General features: G+C 36.5%; 1 protein-coding gene across 1 annotated transcript in view; it reads left to right on the forward strand.

Moving 5' to 3' along the window:
- Positions 1-27,628, forward strand: part of KCNN2 (potassium calcium-activated channel subfamily N member 2) — a gene marked incomplete at both ends in the record, with an annotated part of 69,995 nt that overhangs the window by 24,451 nt on the left and 17,916 nt on the right. The window contains one exon of the mRNA XM_080362597.1: positions 23,631-23,772. Coding sequence (XP_080218723.1) covers positions 23,631-23,772 — 142 coding nt within the window. The remainder of the gene's footprint in view (positions 1-23,630; positions 23,773-27,628) is intronic.

Here is a 27,628-nt window from a genome sequence, read left to right on the forward strand (position 1 = left end):
CAAAACACAACTAAAAGCAAGTTAAATATAGAAGTGAGATTTAGATTAATATGTTTCTAGTATAATTACATTCTGTCTGTGGAGTCCATCCCAAGATTATATTCCTTTAAAAAAATTCTTAATTTTTTGTTTCAAAAACACTAAAAGGGATATATTTTGGCTTTGGGAATTAGATAGTAATGTCATTCATGCTAGTTGCACAATCAGTTTTGTTTGTTTTGCCTTAGATTTTGCCTTGTAAGTATTTTGCCAAATGAATGATACTGGCTTTGGATTTTAGGTACTAATTAGTTCACCAAAAACCTGTAGGTCCATAACCCATAAAGAAGGACATTTTTAGAAAAAGCTCTTAGAAGAAAACCCCAAAACCCCACACATCAGAATGCTCTTAACACTCTGCCCTCTGAAGCTAAACATCCCATTTTTTATAGCTGGAGACAGATACAATACCCATTTGTTGTCGGAAAGGGAAAACATGGCCACTGAATCCATTCTGTGCTGTGTAGAGGTCATAGTCCTCAGAAGATGTCTCCCAAGATCTTAATGGCTTTGATTTGCTCAGTAGTTAAAAGTTTCGTTTACACAACAAAATACGTTCTTGCAGCTGCTCCTAAGTTTTTGTTTCTTTTGTTTTGTGTTTCTCTCTTTTCTCTAGAGGGAATCTTTCTCTCTTGGAACAGACTATTTTATGTACACAAAATACTCCTGAAAATACATGTTATAATTAGAAAGAGTACTTACTATTTAGCTTGACACTATGCATGAAAGTCTAATGAATTTTGATATATTCAGCAAAACTTTAGAGTTAAGCACCAGTCTGGTGGCTTTGTTTTGATGATGGAAGATTTACATGAATGAAATTTGATGGTATTAGATGGTTCTCAGTATCCCTTGAGCATCAAGCCCTTCAATTTATGTTATATAGTAGTTTTACATGAAGCTTTGCACTAGTGGTTTTAGTATTTCTTCAGTGTATTAAATCAGTTAGCTGGCCACCCAAACAGGAATGAGATGGTGGTGATGAGATTTAATAGACTAAAATACTGGCATTTTGGAATGGAGATGAAACATTCTCTTGCTATTTCGTGTCCTCGGTGAGAGAGGAGGTTGCAGTAGGCAGTGTCCTTGCTGTGAAGTTGTATGTGCTCAGCAAAAGCTTTTGCTGCAGAATCACAGCCTGATTTTGAGACTGTTGTTCCATTTGAAGTCAGATATTTGCCACTGCAGTCTATCCTGGGAATAGGAATAGGAAATTTGGAAGCATGGCACAGACAGGAAGGTAACATGAAAAAGCATCATTATCCATCTCTGTAAGGAAAACCCCGTGGATACAGGTTGTGGGTTGAGGCAGGTGAGTTGTCCATGTGAATAAAGACTTCACCACTTTAATGGTCATCTGACTGATCACTTGATACAAGCCAAACTAAGGCAGGATGTGTGTCTTTCTCAGTGCCTTGCTGGCTTTGTTAGCTCCCAGAATGCTAATTATAGCAAGTGACACTTTGGGTTGGTGAGCAAGGTATTTTCCAGGATTGCAGTTTAAGGTCATCTGTGAGGGCAGAATGTGGGATGATGGTGGACAGCCAGCTGAGTATAAATGGGTTGCTATGGCTGCAGAGTAATCTGATTGAGGGAGTTTGGGAGGAAAAGGTGGGGACAGCATGAAATGTTGCCAGAAACTCTTGCTTCTTTATAGCTCAGGTTTTTATGTCTGTTTTGAGGGGAATATTACATTACATAAGTTTTTAATATCTGCCTTTTCATTGCCAGTCATACGTGGGCTTCATAATGAAAAATCTAAATTTTTTTATTACGTCTAACTCAGTAGATGTTTGTGTTTATAACATCTCAGAGGCACATGGTCTAGAACACTTATGAATATGTTACTTTCATATATGAATTGTGAGCCCTGTAAGCAGATTACTTTTTGCAGGCTCCCTTACTGATCTTGTCATTGAAATAGCTCTGTGCATGGTCATCAGTTGTTTGTGGCAGTTAAAATAGAAATGTTTGGTTTCTCAAAAAAAAAAAAAAAGGAAGTTAGTATGTATAGGATTACGTCATTGAAAAGTCTGACAAATCTGCATCGCTCTTCTGGAGAAGACCTGTCTCTGCTTTAAGTGTGCTGCTTTTCTAGGGTAAGTAGAATGTAGTTGCTTTTGTTGAGTCTTCATTTTTTTCTGTGCAAAGGAAGAAAGGACCTTGCCTTCTGAATACACACATAGCTAAAACATGCCCAGAAAATGCCCATCAGTGCAGCATGAATCGCGTGCACCCACCTTTCGCTCTTGTACGCCCAGAACAGCTTCTGTCACATGCCTGGAGTTACTGTGGATTCACAGCAACATAACTGAGAATAGAAGTGGATTTTCTGCTTCCCCAAAGAGCACATTTCTGGCAGCATTTTTGGTTCTGTTTGTACCTCTTTTTAACTTCTGGCAATGAACTCAGTTCAGATGGAGTCGTTTGTTTAGTCAGCATTACTTCCTCCCATTAGCTTCTGCTCTATGTTCTTTACTTGCTTTAACGAAGACAAAAGCAACCAAAAAATCACTAAAAAAAATCCGTTTGTGAAGGTGAAATCCTTGTCTGCTCTCTCCTCATTCTTGTTTTCTGCAAATAAGTAAATATCTTTCTTAATTCTTGGAAATACGATGCCATCACAAAGCTTCCAGTAAGCAGCTCACGCATGACAACTGGTCGGCAAATGTTAGGGATTCATATGACACAAGCAGGTGGAGGCACTCAGACTTTCAGCTGTAATTCATGCAAGAAAAAATGTTTCTTAGCTATCTAATTTCCTTGCAGTATATATTTGACTTCTTGGCTTGGCTTGGCTTGGCTTGAGGACCTTATCTGAAGCTGTACACTGCACATGTAATCCCAAGGCCACACTCCACTGGCAATTGCCTTTAGAAGTCTCCGCAGTGCCAGTGTGAAGATTCTTCCTGGTAGTTCAAAAACAAACAAACAAACAAACAAAACCCCAAACCACAAAAAAACCCACAAAGGTTTTACTTTTAACCCTATTTTTAGTCTCAAGAGCTCAGAAGCAATGAAGTATCATTTTAATTTTTTCTAGCTAATATGTCTAAATACTGTCAATAGATCAAATAGTGTTTGTGTAGTGACAGTGGTGGCTGTTATCACAGTTCTTTAACTTCTCTTGGCTCACTGAAATGAAAATGTCCTACTTGCAGTCAGGTTTCTCTAGTGGTGGCAAATGCTAGCTGCTAAATATTCAACACATGCTATAAATGAATGATTCTCTGCCTTCTAGTCTTAATTCTCAATTTGCAGACTAAGGGTAGATTCAGTGTAAATGTTAGGTTACTCTATATGTACGTGTCAAAGCAACTCATAACTAAAAGCGGATACAACTGGTTGCATTTTCACTGCAAATGTTATCAATATACATCAGATATATTGTTTTATTGAATAATGAAGGCAACAAAGGAGTCTATCACAGAAGTACATCAGTGAATGTCTGATATACATAACCCAGATCCAAAAAAGAACAATTGATCCAAATAAAAAATTTATTTGCTAGGTGTATCCAGAAGGATTAATGGGTAAATCATGTGTTCTTCAGCTGCTTGAGGACAAAACAGTTTGTGTATATTTCATAGAATAGAGTAGTTTGGGTTGGAAGGGACCTTCAAAGGTCATCTAGTTGAACCACCCTGCAATGAGCAGGGACATCTTCAACCAGATCAGGTTGCTCAGAGCCCCAGCTTGGCCCTGAATGTTTCCAGGGATGGGGCATCTACCACCTCTCTGGGCAATCTGAGCCAGTGTTTTACCAACCTCATTGTAAAAAATTTCTTCCTCAGATCTAGCCTGAATCTCCGCTCCTTTAGTTTAAAACCATTACCCCTTGTCTTATTGCAACAGGCCTTACTAAAAGGTCTGTCTCCATCTTTCTTGTAGGTCTCTTTTAGGTACTGGAAGGCCACATTAAGGTTTCCTCATGTGATGGATGAAGCAGAGGCACCTATTCTGATGCATGTAGACTTTGATGGCTATTCTTTTGAATTCATATATTCCTTCCCTTTGAAACAATGCTGCTTGTATATTCTCAGTAAAAGAATTTTGGGAATACAAGTAAGAACATATTCTTCAGTTTGTTTGGATTTATAGAATTAGCTTTATAGCTACAGAAAATAACTGGTGCAGTAACTCAGTGGATATAGTCATCCCTTCACAAAAATTTATCAGGCTGAGATAGAGCATTTCTGTAGTCAAAAAATAGCAGATTCAACCTGGGGGAAAGGAATGCAGAAGACAAAAAGTTAAGAAACAAGCATAAAAATTTCCTTACTTACTTAAAAGAGATCTTATATCTGTTTTTCATGGTCAACTAAATAAAGCTGGAATTTTTTTGTTTTGTTAAATTCCCTTTTATTTACAAAAGATTTACACATCTAACAGTTGTATGAACAGAATGAAGTGGAAAAGTTAATGTGTAGTTTCAAGGTCTCATAAAAATGGTGAGCAAAGTGAAAACTATTTCTCTAAACACAAAGGTCTGAAAAGAATGAGAATACCCACAAAGGAGTACTTACCTACTTTCAAGGACAAAATGCCTTTCCCCCCCTGCCCCCTTTAATCTTGAATCTGGAAAACACAATTCAGGGATCTTTCTTCTGTTCAGCAGGAATGTTTGCATCCACTTCATATTCTTTCAGATAAGAGAGCAATTTATGGATTTTTTAAATTACTATTTCATTACTAGATGCAAAGATAAATCATCTGGTCTTTGCATTTTTGAATGTGATAGTTCATATTTTTCCTTCCCTTTGCAACCCATACCTTAAACTATCCAGAATATTTTGCTTCAAAAGGAGTTTACCACAGTATCTTTAAAGCAGTTCTTAGAAAAGATGATCATGCTAAAGGAGAAGTCGATTTCTTATCACTTTAAAATATAATTTGCTGCTCCTGTAGCTTAATGTACTTGAAAAATGCACCCTGAAATCATAATTTAGGCTTACTGGTTTTCTTTTGCTTCTGGATGTGGATATCAGGCCACAGTGAGGAGTTTGTAACCTGATTCTCACTTCAGTGCTAATGAATTGGTGATATGCTGAATGAACTCAGACCTTAGACATAAAATAATTTCTTTTATTGGGAATTTACAATTCAGTCCTAAAAATTCAAGTCTATAGGGTCAGCCACAGGAGATAGTTGGAGGGAGGTGCAGAATTGCACAGTTTAAAGAAATTAGTGGTTATACGGAGGGAAACATCAGAAGATACTTTTTAATTATTTTACATGTTCTTTATTTTCATTTTCTGTGCTCCTCCCCCTTTTAATTTGTTGTCTCAATACATTTAGATTTTTTTTTTGCTTCGTTAGTTTTTTGCCTTGAAAAATTCAAAGTCAGCTGTAGTTTTTGTTCTTGAGATGGTAGGTGGTTTATAGCAACTTGGTAATAAGCATTGCAGAGCCATCATGCTAGCAGTTCAGCCTATGCTCAGAACTTCTGTGCAGGGGTATAGCTATACTATATCCCCATATAGTTAACAAATATATGGGGAGTACAGCTCACAGGACTACTCTTTACTAGTGGTAGGTCCCATAGCTTTAGATACTTCACTTTTTATCAGATGTTTTGGTACTATTTTGTTTATGTGGACCTGAAAACAACTTTACATTAAAACTGCTTAATGAAAGGCACCTCAACAGTGTTTCCTTCTGAACAGCTCAGTTACCTACACAAGCTCATAATCCCTATGGAAACTTTTGGTGTTTAAACCTGCAACAAAGTTTAACAGCAATTACAGAGAGCCCTGATTTTGTGTCATGCTGCAGACCAATGCCTAGTGAGTGGGAAGGCCCCATCACCAGCCCTTCTGAGAGTATTATAGAGATATTATTGTCAAGTTTAGAAATGGGAGATGCCTTCTCTTAGTGGGAGGGGAAATGGTCACAGCTCTGCCTGTGTGACTTCATCTGTGTTGCTGACTGGAAGTAATTGATGCTGCAGGAGATGGTCACTACTGGAGTGATGTGTAAATGGTTTTACATATACATTAAAAAAAGAAAAGATTGTGGAAGAGTGATGTAGTAATAGAAGAAGGACATTTTGCCTTCTATATTTGGTACAAGTGACAAGGCTTTTCCTGATCTGGGCCCAAAACACAGGAATTCCCATATCCTGCTACTAGTATTTTTGTAAAGCTTCAGTATTTCGGGACTGAAATCCAGATACCATGTTAACTTTTATTTATACCAATTTATTTTAAATATTTTTTATAAAGAACCCCTACATTCTAACATTTCTAGTATATATTTGGGCCATTGAATCAGAAGGAATGCATTATGATTTCTTTTTGAAAACAAACCTTTTTTGCTCTACTATGATCAGTGGAGTTTGTATATATTCCTGGGATCTCAGTGTTCTCAGATGCACAGTGCTCACTAGTAATGAATTTAGTCTTAGGGCCATGATATGTGACTTTCTTAATCTTTTAACTGTGCAAGTGTTGTTGTGTGTTATCATCTGCACTCATACTTCCAAAACAGTGGTGTTATACTAGTTCAGAGCTTTTAGGTTGATCAGTCAAGAACATTCCTGAATTAGAAAATTGAACATGAATCTAATTGCAGTTATTTTTCTCTAATACGGAGTGGTAGCCTATATTTCTTTTTAAGCCCTGTTCTGTGTTAAATGAATTTCATTGGCAAAATTCCTATGAGTTTCCACAAGAGTGGTTCACTGAGTTTAAGTATGTTAATAGAAAACTGAAACTATGATTACGATGTGAATTGGACAGGTATCTCAGATTACTCAAGTTGCAAGCTTCTGTGTCAGGGGCTACCTTTTTTCTGTGTTTGCACGCTGCTTAGCACAATGGCATCTGAGAATAACATCTATATGATATTGAGGTGTTAATAAATGTAATAATTTCTAGTGATGAAAAAAGGGAACTAAACACTTCTGAAAACTGGTAATATTCAGATGAAGATGAATGCCTTCATATGTTGGTATAGCAGTTTAAGAGGAACCCTTCAATTTTGATTGATGCCAACTGTGGTGACGGCTTGTGTTGAGAATGCTGCCCAGGCAAGAGTAAGGCCCTGCTAGGTGGCTTCTTTTCCCCACTGCCCAAAGTGGAGAAGGCTGAGCTGGGAGGCTCTGGAGTCTGATTTGCAGAGGAGAAGCTATGTTCATGTCAGTCTGATGGTGGGACCTTAAAATCCGCTATCTAGTAGGGTCAGTCAACTGTACGTGTGTTAGGTGTATGCAAGCGCTGTTCTGCAAAACAGCACTGTTCTGCAAACATACATCAGGCTGAGTTGGAATGGCCTGGTGCTGAACTGGGCTCTCTCTGCTATACTTTAATTTTGGCATCTGTGATGCAGTGCTTAAGTGTATCTTCTGATGCCAAGCTTGGCAGCAAAAGAGACCAGTCTCTGATCTCTGGGAAGGTGCAGTGAAGGTACAAAGCATTCCAGTTATCCCAGGGCAGCAGATACTTGAATAAGGGAAGAGCAGAAACCGTAATAGATGGTGTTCCTGCCATGGGGCTACAGCCTGGTTTAGAACATGCCACAAAATCTGTGGAAGCCAGCGGACTTGCATTGACTTCAAGGCTTCTGATGATGGAGCTAAAATGTTGCATCCTGACTGTGTAATCATGCAAATCATGCCAAGTTCTTGAGATGAGCCTTGGGTACAAACTTGTGCATCAGTTGTAAGGAATTGTGTCCAGATCTAAAACAAGGTTTTGTAATGCCAGGAAATAGGGATGCTTGGCAGAAAAAAAATCTGCAACCACTGTTACTGGCATCAGTGTGCATGAAAAGCCGTGTTGTCATCACCTTGGAATATCTATTTCAATGCACATTTATATGAGAGAAATGGAAAGGGGGAAGTATGTCTGGCAATAGCTACAAATGAAAGAAATGTTTTGTTTTTAAAAGATTTGTTTATTCTATTAACTCACTAAATATTTACACATAACTTTGGCTTGCGAAAGACTACTTGCAAAGTGAAAATAGAAGTAAAAAACAGTGTATGGCTGTCTTTCAAAGAATAAAACATATTGCAATACATAAACAAGAAATGACAGAGTGATTAAAGATGTAATTGTAGGACGGAAGATTTTTGTTAATGTTAATGTAGTCTTCTTTGATAATCATGATCGCCTAGAAGTGTAAACAAATGATTCACTTAATATCAACTAAATGGGATTCATATTGTTGGTGTGCCAGGATTGCAAGGTTGTGTCCCAGTCTTGGGAGTGCAATGATGAATTGCTCATCAGTGCTTATTTTGTTATGATGATAAAATAAAGCAGGCCCTGATCGTGTTAAAGACTATTCTTCATAACTCTAAACTTGAGCAGATACAAATGTGGTCACATAGGATTTGTTTTGTCACATTTTATGGGCTGCATTAAAAATAATTGGAGTGGTAGGCAACTGGCCTTCTGTTTTTTACCTTCAGAACTTCATACCTTTCCATGTTGGGGTTTTACCTCTTGGGTCCTTAACGATCGCTCTCAAGCAGAGGTGTAGTTCATTCTAGTTACATTTAATGGTTATGGCCCAAAGAACAGCTAGCTTATGCTAATCCATTTTGGAGCATGTTCTTCATTTGTGGAAAATTGAACATTTGCTGCTTGAGCAAGAGCAGCTGAACTTCCATTTAATTTCATCTTTGTGTCTGCGATTGGGTATTACTTTCTTAGGATCAATACCAGACCAACAAAGATACAAAAGACCCAGGTTCAAAGTAATATTCTTCTGGTCATTGCACTGTAGAGTGAACAGTTAAGTAGAGATGTGACCAAAAAAAAAAAAAAATCTCTAAAAGTTCGAGGCTCAAAACCTATAACCTGGTGATATCATGGTCTCATAACCAAAGTCAGCTTGAGCCATGAAAACCTGTGTTCAGAAATAGGTACTGATTGAAAAACTGGTGCTAAACTATCTAGGAGTTAACAGTTCTGTGATATGGAAGTGTCATTTTTATGCTATTTAAACCAGTGCCTAATTATTGTCTTTAAAGTCTATGATATTTTTCACAAGCATGAGAGATAATAGTATAAAAAAAAAACCCTAGCAAAAGTACCTTCTCTTTGCTTGCAAAAAGGACTATAAGCCAGTAATGCTCTTCTTCCCTTAGTTTGCTACACTTTAACTGTCTCACACTGTCTGGATATTTTTGAAATGAAAAGAAGCAACAAGGAGCCAAAAGACAGTGTTGTCTTACCTGACTGTGTAAGTGTTAAACAGAAAGATTTTATGTAAATGGAAGAAAAATATTTTAGTCCTATTGCAGCTTGATGCTGATTGATGGGAGAGGAGGATTTTGGATTAGTACATTTTCCTTTTTTTGCTGCTACCTCTCCAGTAGGTATTGGATGGATGTAGGACATGAGATCTAAAGGGGAGAAGCTGCTCCCTCAGTCCAGCTCTGAAAGAGTATTGAAGGGCATGGAAGGTATTTTGATTAATACTCAGTCATGTCAGAAGGGTCAGTGGCTTTGTTTTGAATTCAGTATTTGGCTATGGAACATCTGAGGCGGGAACCTGAACATGGATTTGTACAACATTGCACACCAACAGCTGGGTTTGCAGTGAGGTGGTGCTAGGAGAATGTGGAGTTTACTCTTGTGCAGGTGCTGTTTGGCAAGAGCACCTCAGTTTTACTGCTCCAGGCTTGCTTTTGGTAACTGCAGGGGCATGATACTGATCTTTGTCCTGCCTACTTCAGCCACCACATTCTTTTTTGCTACAGCATAACCCAGATTTATCTGTTGTTTAGACAGTTAAATTGGCCTGACCTGATAATTGTCCAGAATGTTTTCCCCTGTGATCTTAGTGTCAGTCCAGGGGCTAGACTGCATATTTCTGGGCATGCAATAGCCTGTGTGGGAAACAACCTTACAAATTATTTACATTAAGTGCTAGTCTTCTAATAAAAATTATTTGTCTCTTCACCGAGTTTCAGAAAGAAGGTACTTGATGTTCTAAATCCTTGCATTATAGGTGATCTCTTATTTTATGCTATAAAGAATGAAATAAATGTAACCTGCAAAACTTTCCACAATCTGAAGTCATAGAGATGCAACATTGCCCGAAATTGAAGAGCCAGGTTTCATACCAAATATTCATGCCCAAATGTCTTTTCCTTTTGACTTTGTTTTTAATCATTCATCTTCTCAGAAAATCATCATACACCCTCAGACTAATAAGCTTCTAAAATTGTAACCTCGACTGTTTAAACTTTGGTGTTAAATTGCAGTCTTTCACAGTAGATTCTTTCCAAGGTATTCAAAAGCAAATTACATGTTACATTTAGTTAATTTAACATGAAAGACTCTTGTCAGCTCTCAGTAATACTTGCAGCATTAATTTTCTTCTTTTTACAAGACTACCAGTGTTTAACAAAATTTGTGCGTGATAATTCTTGATAATGCTGCTTTTAGAGTGATATTTGCTCATGCAGTTGAGTCACCTCGCAAGCAGATCGCATTGGCTGCTTTCCTTGTTCTTTGTGTGCTGGGAGGCAGAGGACCTGCTGACGCAATCAATTTACTGCAGAAGGACACTGTTGTCCTTCAGTGATTATATTTCTGATGGAAAGGAGTATGATTTCTCTTGATTTTTGGAAAATGAGATCTAGCACAGATAACTGGCCAAAAATCTGATGCTGTGGCATGATGTTCTAGTGTCTGCTGTAGATACAACAATCTGCACCAGGAACTACGCATTCTATCCATCCATTTTCACTTTCTTTCAAAGGAAAATTTAGACTAAAATAGTTTTAATGTGGTTTTCAGAGGATCAACCCTAATGCTTTCTGTTATTCAGGGAACTAGCAGTAGTCTTGTTGATAGTATAGAATATTGAAGTAAAGATTTTAGTATACCAAAAACATATGCTAAATTTGTAAAATATTTTACAAATTCATGAAAGTATTTAAAAATGGAAAATTTTAGTGGAAAATACCATTGTTTATTGTCACAGAAGATGTCCTGTTTGTTAAAGCATGCAATAAAGAATCCATCCCACAGTCATGTTTTGACCTTGAGCAAAGTCACTTTAGCTCTTTGTATCTATTCCATGAAGAGAATTGTATTTACTGTTTGGTGTCATGTTCTTATATTGAATAACAAAACGATTTGAACTCACGCAGCATAAAGCCCTGTTGAGGTATGATTGCAGTGCTAAGGCTTTTATATTACTTAAAATTATTGTACAGGCAGAGATGCAATCTAGCTATATACATTCTGAGGAGCAAGGGGAGGGGTGTGAAAATGCAGGAAATGCTGTTAATTCTGTATGCTTACATTTTGCTTTCTCACGTTTTGGGGAATGATATTCAGAAAACATAGGCCATCCCCTGCAGAAGGCTGTGTGGCTGTACTGCAGCTCCACACCTACTTCTCTTCAGTCACAACTCCTGAACCTAAAAGAGAAACCGACTGAAGCTGGGTGGCATGGAAACGTGTAAGATCTCCTGTATTTTCAGGGATTTTTAATCAGTGTAGTTGGAAGCTTTTGTCCGCTTCCCTCTTAGGGAACTCTTGGCTAAATTTCTTGAACTGAAAAATTGCAGTCTAGAGAAATGGAAGATTTTTTTCTTTCAAAGATGAAAGATCAGTTTAATCACATACTGTCTTGAGATCTATGAAAGGTCATGCTCAAATGTAGTTGAACTCTTACAAGCAAATTTTTCACTCTATTTTAAGTATGCCTTGTTTATATTTGTGAGTATTTTGTAGCTGCAGAAAAACAGCTTAGGTACAAAGTGGTCCCAACTCCACTAGGATGAGCCACACATCTTCAGTTCCGTGCCTACTTCTCTTCTTCCTCTCCCAAGCCAAACACCTCCTGTTGAGTATCTCTGACTTGTTTATTCTTTAACGTCGTGAACTTCTGCTAATGGAATAATGTGTCTTTGACTTTCAAGCTAATGGTCATTATTCATGTAAAATGGGGGGCAAAAAAACAACAAAAAAGTATCTTTTTGTGTCCTTTGTGATGCTTTCAAATTATAATCTCAGATACTTTGTATTGAGTAGGACAGCTGAAACAGTTAAAATACTAGAGAAGCTATAGTTCTGCAATCACATTTGAAGCTCTACAAATGCCTGTAATCTTTTTTATGCTGTTTTATTCAGTTTCTGTTGTATTTGTGAAGTCTTGCAGAAGGCCAGTTCTGCCAAGCAAGTGAAAGAAGGAGGATTAACAGCTCCCTTAGTACAGCATTCTTACCACTACAACTAGACCTGCTTCTGCATATATATACACTTCCCTGTGTTTCTCCTGGCACTGAACTTGTTTAATTTCTAGGACCAAGAGAGCACTATAAATTAGATTTCAAGTTTGTTTAACATTCCATGTTCCTGCTCATACTTTTTGTTGCAATTTAGTACTAATTATGTCAGCAGCCTTTATGAACCATTCCACAGTCTGAAAAAGGGAATAATTAGTAACAGCTGAAATTAAATTTAGTTTTCATATCAAGCTAGTGTCATTACAGACAGCATGACCAAATTCACATGGTACCACCCTGTATATCTTTAGTTAAGCATGACCCCTGATTATGTCCTTGCCTGCCTGAGTCACATAGATCCTTCACACATTTACTGTATGATTTGCATATAAATTATCAGTAGACCAATCAATAGGCATTAGATAATTCCTGTTTTATTAAAGGATTTTTCCAACATGTTTAACATGTAGACTGTAAGACACATGTAGACTGTGAGACACAAGTGTAGACAGTGAAAAATCTAAGTTCAGTTGCCACTCCATCTGGAATTTTCCTCTCCAGTGCAACACACAGAGTGGCGATATGTAACTGCTCACTCCTACTGACAATGTCACCTGCTGGAGTTCATTTAGAGCACAGAATTTCATTCATTTCTTCAGTGCTTCACCAAAATCAATAGAAATGAAAAATTGAAAGTCCTGAATGAGAGCCAAGATACCAAGCAACAAAATGAACTTGGTAAAAAGAATTTGGAAATAGAAAGAATTTGCTGATGTGCATGATATTTAGAGAAAATACTGCCATCAAAATGAGGATGATCCCTATAGAGTAAGTGAATTTAGAAGCTACTCCATCCTGAAAGCAAACAACAAGCAAACTTGAAAATGCAAAATTAACAAAACAAAAAAGCCTGATTTTAATCTCCTGTTTACTGAGAAAGCGGGGAGGAAAATAGAAGAGTTGGACTTCATATAGTATCACACTCCCAGTATTACAGAATTTGACAGTAACAGACCAAGGCCTAAAATAGAGCGAAGAAGCCATAACTGCATCTGGCGTTTTTTATATTCTATTGTGAAGGTCTTTGAAGCATTTTCTTTTGGGGAATGTTTAGCTGGACAATACTTCTGTCTTCAAATGTGGCACTATAGAGGTCTGTTTAAGCAAATGACTATTATATTCCTTTATTATCATCACCAGAGTTAAGCACTGTGGGTAGTATATTACATTTACCTACAGTATATTACATTATGTACAAGCTATTTCTGGTAGCTTGACTGAAACTACAGTATTCTCTCAGGTTGGATTTGCCTTGAGAGACTTGTCCCATAAGTGATCTGTATACACACTTGCTCCAGTGTAAGGCATGTGGCACCACAGAGACACAAAAATTCATCCTGTGTAGATAACCTTTCTTAGTCCCTCATAAATGAACATCTCTAATTTATCACAAAATTCATCCTGAAGTATTTTCCTAGCCTTCTGATCAGTTTTAGTGGAAAGAACAGAATGGAAAAAGAGAAAATACTTGAGCTTTTTAAAAATATTGACGCCCTCATGCTGAAGTTTCATACATACAAATATGAGTAAAATATTTATGTTACAAGTGCTTTCCTTGTTTCATTTGCTATATCACAATATATAGTTATGTTTTTGTAGTTTTTTTATGTTTCATAACATTAAATGTACTAACTGTCCCCAGTACATCAGTAATCAACTGTTAATGAAATCTGGTACAACTTTCTGATGACTTTCAAAAATACACAGGCTTTCAGTTTGGAATTGTCTTTATAAATATTCAGTAAAATCTGTCTAGCTTCAAGCAGTGTGACTTATAGAAGCTAATCTTGATACACCTTTGCTTTTCCTAAAGGAAACTGAAATATATTCAAGGAATAAGTGCACTTTAGCTTGATTTAAGTTAAGCATATGGCTCCAGCGGTGTCCATGGTACAAGGTGTGAGCCTGGTCCCAACTCTGAGACAGTCAATGAAATTTTTTTACTGACTGCAGGCTTCCACTCTGATCCAAAGTTAGTTTAAAAAAAAATCTGCCTAGATTTTATAAAATAGTTACTTGTAAGATGCTGTGCTATATAGAAAGTTATATTCTTCAGTTTATCCAGAATGTATATTCTGATGAATCTGTAGGTTTGTTTTGTTTTTTTTGGTCATCTGTTTCCAGTGTTCATTGCATTAGAGAACATGCATATGTTGGTAAAACTTGATATTCTCATGAAGTTTGGAAAAGAAAAAAGCAGGTTTTATGGCTATAATCTTATACTTAACTTCTTTTCATGGAAGGCAACGCACCATCCTCTGCTGTAGAAAAATAAGATATTAAAAAAAAAGGTAATTTGCCAGATGATAAATGAAATTAGTTCAATGAGAGTAAAATACCTTCAGAGTGCCCAGTTTGTCAGGAAGTCTTCTCTGAGAATTCTGCGTGATCTTTGCTGTAGAATTCCCCCTCCCCTTTTCTTGCCCCCTTTCTCTACATACAGGAGAAAAGGAAGACTAATTTTTACCTAGTTCTGCCATTTGATATGAGAGAAAAAGGGTGGGCTTAATTTTAAGCGCATAACGGTTAATTCTATTTCTAATTTCTAAAATTTCTATTTCTGAACTTTTTCTTCAGCAAATTACTTTGGATTCTTTAGACATCAATTGATTCAGATGATCTCGACTCAAAAAAGAAGAACCGTATACAAACTTTTCCTCCTTCTGCAGAGGGCTTGTTTGTAAAATATAAACTGAGTATCTCCAGATTAAATGCAAAATGCAAGACAGGAAAATCTTAGAAGGGAATTAGTTGTTAGTGAATATAATGAATGTTTCACGGTCAAGCTCATTAAGAAACTCTTTGATTTTGAATGATTCATATTTCTATCATAGCACAGCTTTAATGATTGCTGTTACAGACTTTGAAAAATCAAAGCAAACCTTAAAAATAAGATTCATTCTTACCTTATTGACAAAGATTTCAAAGATTATATGGTGTAAAATATATGGCTGCAGAAGGGAAATATACATGCATATATATATCTTTTAAAATAAGATTACAAAGTGCAGTGCTGAAGAATAAAAGTTTTCGCTCAAGATTGTTTATGTCACTCCAGTTTACTTCTTTTATATTCAATGTTCTTTTAACTGTGTGCTTATAGTAGCATCTTTTACTGAATATAATTTGATAAAGTTGATATACAGAACTTCAGAAAGAGCAGCTCTTGGATATTTGGGGTTTTATTTCTGTTAGTCAATGTGTTTGCAGTCTCAGTACTTTCTTAATTACTTGAATTTTGCTTTGAAAGCAGAGTTATTGTTTACTGAAAAAAGTGATTTGTCAGGGGTTTGAACAGACATGTTCCCTTCTCCAGATCCTTCCTAAACCTTTTAGGCAATATCCCTTTCCGCTAGATTAAAGAGTCATGCTCCCTGAATTTTGAATTCAATTTATAGTTGAAATAGCTTAAAAAATATATTCTGATATACTTTGCTCCCCATGGTCCATGCTCTCATCATCAAGATGCTAGAGTAAAAAAAAAGGTTATCAACAGATCTTTTGCCACTGCATCATGGCAAGCCTGATTGGTTAATTGTTCCCCAATAATTTTTCCATCCCTGTTGCTTCACGTATGGATACTGAGGCATTCAAAGGGCTATTCTGCTGCTTCAGGACATGCTTCCATTTTTGGCAAAGGAAAGAATTTTGGTGTTATGTGAATTTGGATGTTTCATTTAAGAAACATTTTTAAACATATATGTAATTTTAGAGGACTTTGAGTTCTTTGGTTTTTAGTCTGAGATTTGAGCTAATCAAACTGTTAACCATCTTTATTACAGCTGAAATTAAGATCACCAAAATAATGATATGTTATAATAAAGATGGTTAACTTCATGCAGGGAATCTGTAGGGGAGCAATGAAAAATTAAAACTTGATTTTTTTCATTTGCAAAAAATGAGGCAGAAAGCTGTATGACAATACAGTATTTTGTGCTACGCTTGTCAATACCTGGAGCAGAGCTGCACTTTGCATTGAAAAAGGTACTAGCGTGTTTTCACGAAGATTAAGAAGTAGCATACAATTATGGAATTATGGAGTGCATTGTGATATGTGCACTGAAGCTCATGAAATGAGTTGTTTCAGACCTTACTGTTTTGGTGCAGAATGCTACTCTTGATCCAGCAGCTAACAATAACCATTAGAGCCTGATTTTGCCTCAGCGCTTGAGCAATATGCAGTATGCTTAGTATTTCTGCACGGTCTAGACATGTATATAGGTGTTGCGAAAGACTAGAGAGTTGAGTTTTTAAGATCAGAAGGCAACCCTGTGAAACACGAAAACTGTTTTTGTTGGAAGCAGAGTAACATCAGATATAAATAAATTTCAGTAGAGCTGGGAAAACCTGAATCCCCGAGCCTGCTCCACAGTGTGAGGGAGATGTATCTATGCAAAAGAAGATTGTCTGACTATAATAAAATGTAGTAGTCCAAATGCTTAACATTGGGCAAAATTTTGCACAAAGGAAAATTAATACATTCTCTGAAATGAGAATAATCTGTCATGTGACCTTCATGACAATTGGCCCCAGCTTTCATCTTTGAGAGATAGGAAGGTATTCCTACTAGCCTTACTTTATTTTATATTTCTCTTGTGCATATTTTTTTAAAATGAGCCATGTTTAGACACGGTGAACCTGATTATTTTTCAAAGCAGTCAGGATATATGTTTGAAAAACGCCAGTGCAAGCAGAGCTCATTCAGGTTTATAGGAGTTAAGGTTTGGTTTAAGACTCTGATTACAGCTTTCCAGGTTCCTCACTGTTATTTATTATTCTACGGGGTCACAGTAAGCATATCGGAAGTAAATATATGTTATAGCTAGTTTTAAATCTCCAAATAAGGATTTCATTTCATTATTATGCTTCTAAATGTTGAATAGAAGTATACATTTTTACTTTTTAGTTTAATTAGCTTAGCAATTTTACTAGGAAGTTTCTTGATATACATAATGACATTCATGACAGCAAAGCTCTATTGACATTCAAGATTAAGACAACAGCAAAGTAAGAATTTTGAAATGGATAAACATGGAAACACTAAACAGAAGGAAACATTTTAAATGAATAGAAATCCTGGTCCCACTGAAGTCAATGGGATCTTTGCTGCTGAGCTCAGCTGAGATAAGATTTTATTTTAGTTACACCACTGCATTAACAGAGTAGCTTGAAACTGCTGAAGAGAACACAGTGGGAATAATATGATTATAGAGCCCCCAAATGTAGGGCTTGGGGGATGGTGGGTGTGTTTCTATATCAAAGCACGAAAAGTTATCCTTGAACAAACTAAAGACTTTCAAAAGACATATTAGTGGTTTCTTATAGTCTGAGTCTAAGACCTTCTGAAGTGTTAGTTTTCACTTTATTCACAGCAATACTTTTTTGTATACTGATAACTGAGCACTCCTGTCTTTGCTGCTGTTCCTCTTAGTGGATTGCTGTCTGTCACAAATTTAAAGGTTTCATGATTTCCCAGTATTTCTAGAATTGATTCAATATATTCTTCTTAACAGAATTATTAAATGCAGGTTAAAAATAAATGAAGCAGGTAATACTCTCAAGGAGCTTCAGCAACTTTGGTATCCTCAGGTTATGTTTGTAGCTGAATGTGCTCCCTTGGAAAGATTGAAATTTTTTCCATCCACCATGGCTACAGACAGGTATATTAATTTACCAGAATAACAACTCTTTTCAGCACCAGAAAAACAAGGGAAGACCTCCACCAGTGGAGTTCAAATAAAAGTTTGGTACCTTTTGAAAAAATGGCAATTAGTCCTTATTTCTCTACTGGCAGGTTACCCATTGTCCATCCACTGAGAGGTATTTATCTGACAACAGCTACAGGTTTAAATATTTCTATGTCTTCACATTTGTGTTTAAACTGTAATTTGTATACAAGAATAATGATAAAAATTCTTAAAATACACCATCAGACCCTTCTATTTTTGTGTGATTTATTTGTCTCCTCTGTCCCCTTGATTTCTTTTGGATTATTTTTTCCAACCATCTAAGGTAATGTAGTAACATATGCTACTTATGTAATAATATTTAACATTTCTCTGTGGATTTATTAGTTTTCCATAAATAGTTCACAAATAGTTTTAATTAAAAAATCATTAACATTTTGACCCACGTATAAGCAATCTAGACAGCTTATTCACACCTATTGCTTTTGGTTGGATTCAGAACTACTACTGATGTGAGTCTGTCTGTATGAAATCCAGACATTTGCCATGGTGTTTTGTACTTTCATGAAGTGGTTTTTGTGACTAGGAGATTTTTACTGCTGTTTATAAATATTTGGAGGATGTCAACAGCCATGCTAGGAAAAAGAGCAGGAGTGACATGCACTTTTCAAGCTGCCTTTCCGATTGTAAACCCATCAAGGCATGCAAAATTGCTTTGGTTCACTTCCTTACACTGGGAGTCAGCCCAGCTGTTCGTTACAAGTGCTGTTGTGGTTGTCTTTTTTTTCTTTCTTTCTTCTAAATGGGAGGAAGTGAGAGGGAAGAAAAATACGTCTATTATCACCATTGTATTAACAGATAAAAAGCTGCCAGTACCTACCATCTAACTAAGACTAAAAGAACACTGAGTAGCAGAATGGCCTGGTGCTCTGGAAGAGCTGTAATAGCTCTTTAAATCAACCAGTGTCTCTTGACAAGTTTATAATTTAATGGGCTGAGCCTGTTTTCAGCTGTTATTAGTCTAAAAGTTTTTAAGGTCCAACAAGACTAAACTCAACCTGGATTGCAATTGTAGTGCAGGCCAGGAATTTCTTCATGATTATGTTAAAAGCAGGCAATTTTCTGCCCTACAAAAAGAGTCATCTTTTCATTACCTTTTTTTCAGGTTTTTCTTCTTGTTCAAGAAAGTAAACCTAAAGATGGCAAAGTTATCAGAGGCTGTTTGTGGAGGCAAGATAGGCTGAAATGAAGCTGCTAAGTGTGAATTAACACTCCAGTGGTCAAACTTAATGTTATACTTGGTTTCTTCTTGTTCATCACTTTTTAATATGAATGTGTCTTAGATGTCAAGACATCAATACGTGATAACTTTGTGCAGCTAAAAAGCAGATGTTTTACCAGTTCAGTGAAATGTCATCAAATATGAACATAGTTCTAAAGGAAGGCAGTACTGAAAATCATAATACCATTAGTGAAACCAGAAGGAAAGGACTGCTGTTTCATAAAGAATCTGGAATATTGCTTTGACAGCCCAAGCCACTGCAGTGTTGTCAGCTGAGGAATATATTTCTGTCTTCCTGAGATGAATGGTAAAACTCCCACTCTGTTTGGCTTGGGAAGGAATCGAGCCATGCTATTTTTTGCACAAACATAATCATTCAGCTATTTTTGGTTTAAATTAGAGTAGCCTCTGGACTGATATATGCTGGTTGGTGAGAACTGGATAGTTGTGTTTCAGAGGATGTGGATTGCCTGTCAGTAGCGTATTCCAGCTGCAGCACCACTGGCCTGACACCAAATTACTTGTTAGAGAAGGAGAGAAAAAGTGACAAATAAAAGTGTGATTTCAGCCAAGGATTTTCCTGTCTTGGGGGAATACACAGCTTTTCTAAATGATCCTTTATTCATACCTGCAGTTTTAACACAAAAACTCTTATCTTCAAGTGGCTCAATGTGTTTCTAGTGTAAGTTACTATTGACTAAGAATAGCGGGCTTTAAATATTTAAATAAATATTCCTGTACTGATTTAGAAAATTAAAATCTTTATAAAAAAGAAAAACCTTTATTAAAGCGAAGATAAGTGACAAAAAGCCTATGTTTTGGAATTTGGTTGATACTGGCCTGATTTTGCTTTGTTTGGAACTTGTTGCTGAAAGAAACTCTTTGTTTATTTTTCTTTACTTCCTGAGCTTTTGGGTTTCAGAGTTGTTCATGGTTACAGTATTTTCCTGTCAGAGTTCAGTGTTCTCAGATGCAGAGTGAATGGATTGTTTAGGAAAACTGCATTTGAATTCTGGAGTGTTGCATCCAAGTTGTCTGTCACAGTCCAGCTGGTTGAAGGAGGAGATATCTGTGGCGGCTGACTATTGACAGAGAGCCAGACAGCTCTGCTCCTGCTGTTCATGTGCGTGGCTTTTCTCCTCACTTGGGAGGGTCTCAATAATGAATTGAAAAAACAGTGATGGGAATTTTATTTACTATTCCCTGCATAAATGGAAAAACTCAGTCTTCAGGACTGTGATAACTTTGAAAGCAAGTCAAAAAGGCAATGGGTAGATTTCTTTCCCCCTCCTCAAAACAAAGCAATTTAAATGCCTCCAGTGCTCACTTTCATCCGTTCCCATGGTCGTACAAATAAGATCTTGCAGTTCCTAGTTTTTTGAGAAATTACTTTTCCTATTTTGATATTAGATATAATAATTTGCTACCTGATGGTGGACTCAGTGTAGCCAGAGAGTCATCTGATTTTGCTCAATCAGGGTTGAATCTGGAGTGATGATGGTGCCTAATGACATAGCAGACTTGTAAGCATATGCCGACAAAACTGTAATCTTGCGAAAATCTGAAGGATGTAGGCAGGTACCAGAATTACTAATCAGAGTGATACAAAAATCATGACTGAGGCTGCAAAACCACCAAGATAAAACCAACCACCTTCCTATAAATCTGGCATAGAAATGATGGGATCATCAGGACAGTGACACACACACACACAGCCCCTCATCTTTTTAGACTCTGTTTTACTTACAGATTTTAACTTGAGAAGTCAGTCTTTTGACTTTCCCTGTACAGTTGTGAGAGAAAAATACTTTTTTGGTTTTGTTGAAAGAGGGCATTAGGTTGTAATTTGTGTGCTTTGCCATTCATTCTTCAGCAGTTGAGCCCATAGAGAGGGTACAAAGTATTGTTTATTTCTTAGTCACAGTAAAGTCATAATTATTGATTATGATATTTAAATACAGTGTGCACCGCTTAATTACAGAACTATAACCCTAAAACCACATCCAGGTGAAATATTCAGAGTAGGTAATCCAAGAGCACTCAGCTAACAAGATAAAAACATTTCAACAGGTCCTTGAAATGTCCTGTTACAAATGGATGCAGGTGGCTTTAATGAATACTTCATCTAGGGGACCTTACTAATTAAGATTCATGTCTCCAAAGAAACTTGAAAAATGACTTGTGCGTTTTTAAATTTAACCCTATGTCACCTTTGTTAAATGATCTATGTGAAGATTGGTTTCTGTGTTTTCTGGTGTGAGTAAAGGAGAATAAATGGATAAAGACTGCACTATCTTTTCCCTGTGTTGTTCAAGGATTAAGGGAGAGGTTTTGGCATTCTTTATGTGGAACTACCGTTTATTTCAGGAACTTACTGACTTGTATTTGAATGTTCTGTTTTGGAAGGCTGTAAGTATTTGGACAAAATATAGAAAAAATTACAAACATTGCATTTCATTTTCATCTTCATAGGAAAACTGTTTTCTGTCTGAAGTAGGGAAATGGCCAGGTTCAAAACCCAGGGGGGTCATTAAAGGAAGATACTATAAATATTTATGGTATTTAACCGAGTTGCTAGCCTTAGAGTATGTGTGGTGGATTTAACTCCCTTCTGTGAAGCTCATCTAAAGCCTATGGGCCATGTCACTTACATTGATACTGTGTAGGGACTTGCATGATACACAGGCTTTCTTGTTGCTTCCTGGGTGGGATGAGTATGTCTCTCTCCCTGTATCCATATATTTCATAGCTGTTATTTGCTATGTTCGTTAAGGGGAGACTAAAATCCATAACATTTAGTGTAGACTGGAAAAAAAAAAAAAAAAGGCAATGCCAGATCTCTCTTTGTTGTGCAGAGCTCTGTAGTCATCAGTTAAATCAAGTTTGCTGTCTTTTTTCTTACTTCTCTTGTTGTTGTTGTGGTTCTCATTATTGGTGTCACTATCATCCTTCAGAGCTCCAAATGTGAGCTGTTAGTGTGCTGTTCTAGGTGCAGAATGAAAACCTTTTGAAAGGTTCTATAAAGGATGTGAGAAAGACAACACCGACACCAGAAGAGTACACATGAAATGTGGAACAGACTTGTCTGGAGTGATTGCTGTAGTCTCTGGCAGTCAAAGACTTTTTAGGTTGTCGTAACAATCAGGGCATGGATAGGACTGTGAAGATTACATTTTTTTAGGTGTTTATAGTGAATATCTTGCAAGTGAGAGCGTAGAGAATTTCCTGAAAGCACCTTCGTGCTCACTCTGAGTTCCTGCTCCATCCATGGGGACTGCAGTCCAGAAAGGAAGAAACTGAAGCAATTTTTTCAGTTGTGGAAAGCAGGTTGCTTATGGATTTGTGAACTAATTCCCTAATGGCCTTCTGTGACCTCCGTGACTCACTATGAGACACAGATATAGGGCCTGGCTAAAATAATACCGTTGAGGACCCAACAGCAGAGAGAGCTCACTTGAGGCCTCACCGCAGCTACAGGGGTTTTTGCAACCTTGAGGCTGCAGTGACTGCCACGGATAGTCTCTTGCAGAGCTACTCAGTCTGGGGAGCAAAATTCCACCTACGGTAGGCTCCCACAGAGTGGTGACAACAGTTTTTAGCCCTGAAATGTGTTCTTATGGCTTCCCACTTGATTAGGTATATATGTTATGTGAAGATTATTCGTCTGAACTTTTCTTTGAAGGAGAAAATGAACATATCCTACTAGAATATTAAAACTAAGATGACAAATCGGGAAATTCCATTTAATAGCAGGCTCAACACAAAAGGGAACTTTTGCTATATTTAACACAAAGATCTTTTTGATGACAAGAAACACGATGTCATGCTTTTCTATTTATCTCAAACATATTGAAGGAGAGTTATCTAAGTCAGTGTTTGCATGACAGCATGAATAGATTTCTGAGCACAGACTTTAATTCAGGCCTAGAAGATGTAACTGTGCTCTGCTGTCTTCTTGCCCACACATCCTTTTCTGACTTTCATATTTGCCTCAGACTGCAACAACTGTAGTAGACTGGTGTCCTATGCTGCTTCAGGGGGTGAGCAGGACTGGTAGCCCTGATGAAGAGATTCTGTTGAAAAACAAGAGGTTTCTTCGGTTTTAATAATAGTAACAACAGAATACTGCATTATAAACCATCCTGAATATCCGTACTGCTGGTGCTGTTGTTGTACTTTCTATTTCTTTACTGCTGATGTCATTGTATTTTAGTTTTATTTAATTCCTTATAGCTGCTTTTAAAAAGGAAATAACTGCAGAGTATAGGAAAGGGTTTATGACCAGTTAATGCAATTTCTTTATGACAGCACAAAAGTCTAACAAAAGCTTTTGTGATAAAGAAATTGTTTTCTTTTTTCTTTTCAGGTACCATGACCAACAAGATGTTACTAGCAACTTCCTTGGAGCAATGTGGTTGATTTCAATAACTTTTCTATCCATTGGATATGGTGACATGGTACCTAATACATACTGTGGGAAAGGAGTCTGTTTACTCACTGGAATCATGGTGAGTGTTTCTGAATTTACTCACTGCACATGAGGTTAAGTTTGCTGCAATTAACCACCAAACTTGTGATAATCATAAGGAAATATTTATTTGCTGGCTTGTAGAGTATACATGTTATACGTAGGTGCACAATTCCCCTGGTCTTTCATTCCTAGTAATGAAATGGAGGGCTTTCTTCTTTAGGTAAAGTTTAGCAGGTGGGTAGTGACAGACAGAGAAACAAATTGCACCCTGATGTAATTTTCAACTTCAAAATCTCAATAGAGTCTTTCATTAAATCTTAAGGTATCATATCTAATAATATCATTTCATATCAAAGTCTCAACAGAGTTTTTCATTCAATCTTAAGGTATCTTATCATCTTGATTATCTCTTGACATGTGCAATTGGGCCAGTACTAATAATGAATCTACAGTTCTGACTTTTGTTTCTTAAAGTGAAGTTACTCACAAACAAAGAAACGTGTTGGTGGCTAGTCTCCCAAAGCATTTTGCTTGAGCATAGTTTTTTACTTTATTTCTTATAAGTCTAATTACATACTATCCATAGCATTCCATTGCTTTAAGTGAATTTATGTAGTGCAATTTTTACTTTAAGAGGTTTTGTTACCATTGACATGATGTGGCAATCGTTAGTCCATGCATATTCAGTATATATTTATTAATTGTACTTCATGTCTGGTTTTAATTTTCCTGTATTGCACCATTTGGTCAAAGTTAGACAGGGAGTGAGTCAATGTGTTATGATGTCTGGAAAATGTATGCATATCTACAGCAAATTAGAAGTAAAAAAGCTCTGGATTCTGACACTTTTATTTGTATAAACTCCTGTGTAAATGTCCCTGTGAATGAGAAGGTGAGAACGAGCATCATAGATATTGTATATAACAGTAAGATACATACTTGTTTCTGAATTTTTGCCATTGATCATAAGTAATGCAGCTCCAATATCTACCTTCTATTAAAAGAGGTATATTGAGATTATGGTTGAAAACAAATACATGAAATAGTTTCCCCTTTTTAGCAGGTGTTTTGATGAAATTTTCATTTATAAGACTGGATTTTGTGTCCAAAGAGTAAAATAGATCAATGCATTTTTGTAATATATAAGAATTTTTTCCAAATGCTGCTTTTCTTGTTTTGTTTTGTTTTTTTAGGATCTGATAGGTTTCAGGTCATTGACCTTTATTGAGAAAGACTTCCAGTAGATTTTGCTGGTGGTGGCAAATGCATATCTCTTTAAACACAGAGTTTTAGTTGGACAGCATAGGCTGAAAGCAGAGAAATGATTCAGAAGGCGTTTTTAAAGGTTGTTGGCTAAGCTCAAACCTGCCATCTTCTGGGGTATTTGCCTTTGCTTCTCTTTCTGAGCTGGATATTGATGACAGAGAGAAAAAATTGTGATCATAAGTTCATGAGGAAAAAAAGGAGGACAAGCAGTACATATTGCCACAGAGGTGTGCAGAATGGGGACAGAACCCTGTTATAATGCTTTCTTTCTTCTTAGAAGAAAAGAAGCAAATACTTGAAGATGCAGGTAGCAGATAATTTTTTTTCACTCAAATTGTTCAGCATTTTTCACGGTAACAGAAATCTAAGAGCTTCAAAGCCCTGCAGAAGTGCAATTAGAATAGTAGCATTGATTCTAATAGTCTGTGGGTTTCACACTGCTATTTGGTTTATGCTAGTGCAAATGACAGCAGCATCTGGACTGTTATTTTGAATAGCTCTGGGTGGACTTATGATTTTATTAAGAAGAAAACAAGGTAAAAATAAAATCAGAAAAGCAGACTAGACTCTACATTATTGCAAATGTTTTTCTATACAATTGTGAATGAACCACACAGAAGCTGAAATTATAAGATTGTTTTGTGATTTTGCTTATGATAGCACCATTTGGATTCAGATGTAAAATTATTTATGGTGATTGCTTCCATTGCTTTGGTGAAGAACTAAAGTACTGGTTAATATGTACCATTTGCACACATGGCATTCATTTTTCACAGCTGAAACAAGACTTGTAATACAAGGATCTGTTGCAAAGATTTGAGAAGGATTCTTTTACATCCAGCATTATGTGGTGAGCTAGTGCATTTATTGTATGATGCAAAGCTAAGGATGCAGAATCTTCCTGCAGAGCCAACCACCAACAGTTAGAAGCAGACATTCAGAACTAGTTGGTCAAACACATGTTGCTGCAATGAAATGAAGTAAGTTGCAATTGTCCTGTCACAGGATGCACAGGGTGGTTTACTATAGCTTGGATGAGGATTGTTTTAAATGAAACAGCTACTATTTCAGAGTGCTTGCCTTGCTAATGCTGAAAGTGCAGCTTAAATTGTCTATTATTGTAATGAACTCCAAAGAGAACATTAACTCTATGAAAGAACCAAGTAAGTAATGACTGGTTCCTTACATTTATGTCACAGAGGTGGACAAAACTAGATGTTTCTTTTGGAAATTTTTAATTTTTAATTAGCATCTTGTAACTACAGGATTTGACCACCACTCATGTAGCTGGAGAATTCTTATTAGAGTAGTCGCAATGCAGTCAATATGTCCAATCTAAACTTAGGGATACTAGTTTTCATTAGTTCTAAACCATTAATAAAAAATGAATTATCTGATTTTTAAAGGGTCTCATGCTGCAGCTTTTAATGTCATTGCGCAAGTCTGCATTTAATTCAAAAGAATCACAATTTCTTTCCTACGGATCATGAAAAAAGTGATGAGGATGAGGTGTTTCTGCTATGAGAACAGAGGACTCTTCATCTAACGTTCAGTTGTGGTCTTTGTGCATACAGTTTTATCTCAGACTCTGCCTGGTCTTACCAATACATACAGAGATCTGCAAGAGGTACATAGCACCTAAAGCAGTATAGTTTTTAGCCATATGATTTTTGTTGGTAGTAAAATGTAACATCTTTGAAATTTAATTGTTACTAGATTGTAAGAAAAAGAGAGAATGTGTAGCTTCTAACTGCATAGTTAACATTGGCTGCAGATCTTCCAGGATGACTCCTTAAAGAGTGAAAAAGAAGGTAAACATGTTTGAACAATGAAACATGAAAACTATTTTCTAGAACTGTCTATGGATAATGTATTAAAAGGTCATAAATGATTTTGCATAACAATGCTTAAAACATTGCATTATTTTTTGTGAAAACTTTTGTTTCATTGTTTAATTCTGTAATGAGTTGTGGTAACACACAATTGTTTATGAAAAACAGAAGTGTATTTTGAATTAAGCTCAAAGACCTGAAAAGGTATGTTTAAGACTAATAAGTTCTTTTATGGGCAAACAGCTATGCTTAAACTGCTAGAAGCAACTCAGTTTGCTATAACAGGAAAAGAATAATAGGTTGTATTGCTATTTAAAGGTTAACCTAGAACATTTTCAACATTGATCAAGAATGTGTAATATCTATAATATCTGGTCGTAAAAGGTCAGAGCAATGTGGTGAATAGTTTTGTGGATGAGAAGACTACTAGAGGAATTTCAGAAATGCAGAACGGATCTCAGTTTGTACTTTCCTGAGTGTACAGGAAAATGTGAAAAGTTTTTCATGGAAATTGATCTTGAGTCCATGTCTCAGATAAATGGTAGAATTTAATTCAGTGGGTTCTGAGAATTCGATAATAAATATGTGACGTCGGGATTCAGAACAGATTGTGTTTTTTCCTTCAAACCTAATACGACCTAACTGGCATGTCAAGCAGAAATGTAATATGAAGAACACAATTAATAATGTCTGAATTATTAGAATTGAATTTTTTAAAAGTTGAGCTGCTGAGAAATTCTTCAGCTCCTCTCCTTCTGTTCTAGTATACTAGATTGCCAAAAGGGAAACTTCTGT

Source organism: Nesoenas mayeri, assembly GCF_963082525.1.
Source record: "Nesoenas mayeri genome assembly, chromosome: Z".
NCBI classification, from domain to species: Eukaryota; Metazoa; Chordata; class Aves; order Columbiformes; family Columbidae; genus Nesoenas; species Nesoenas mayeri.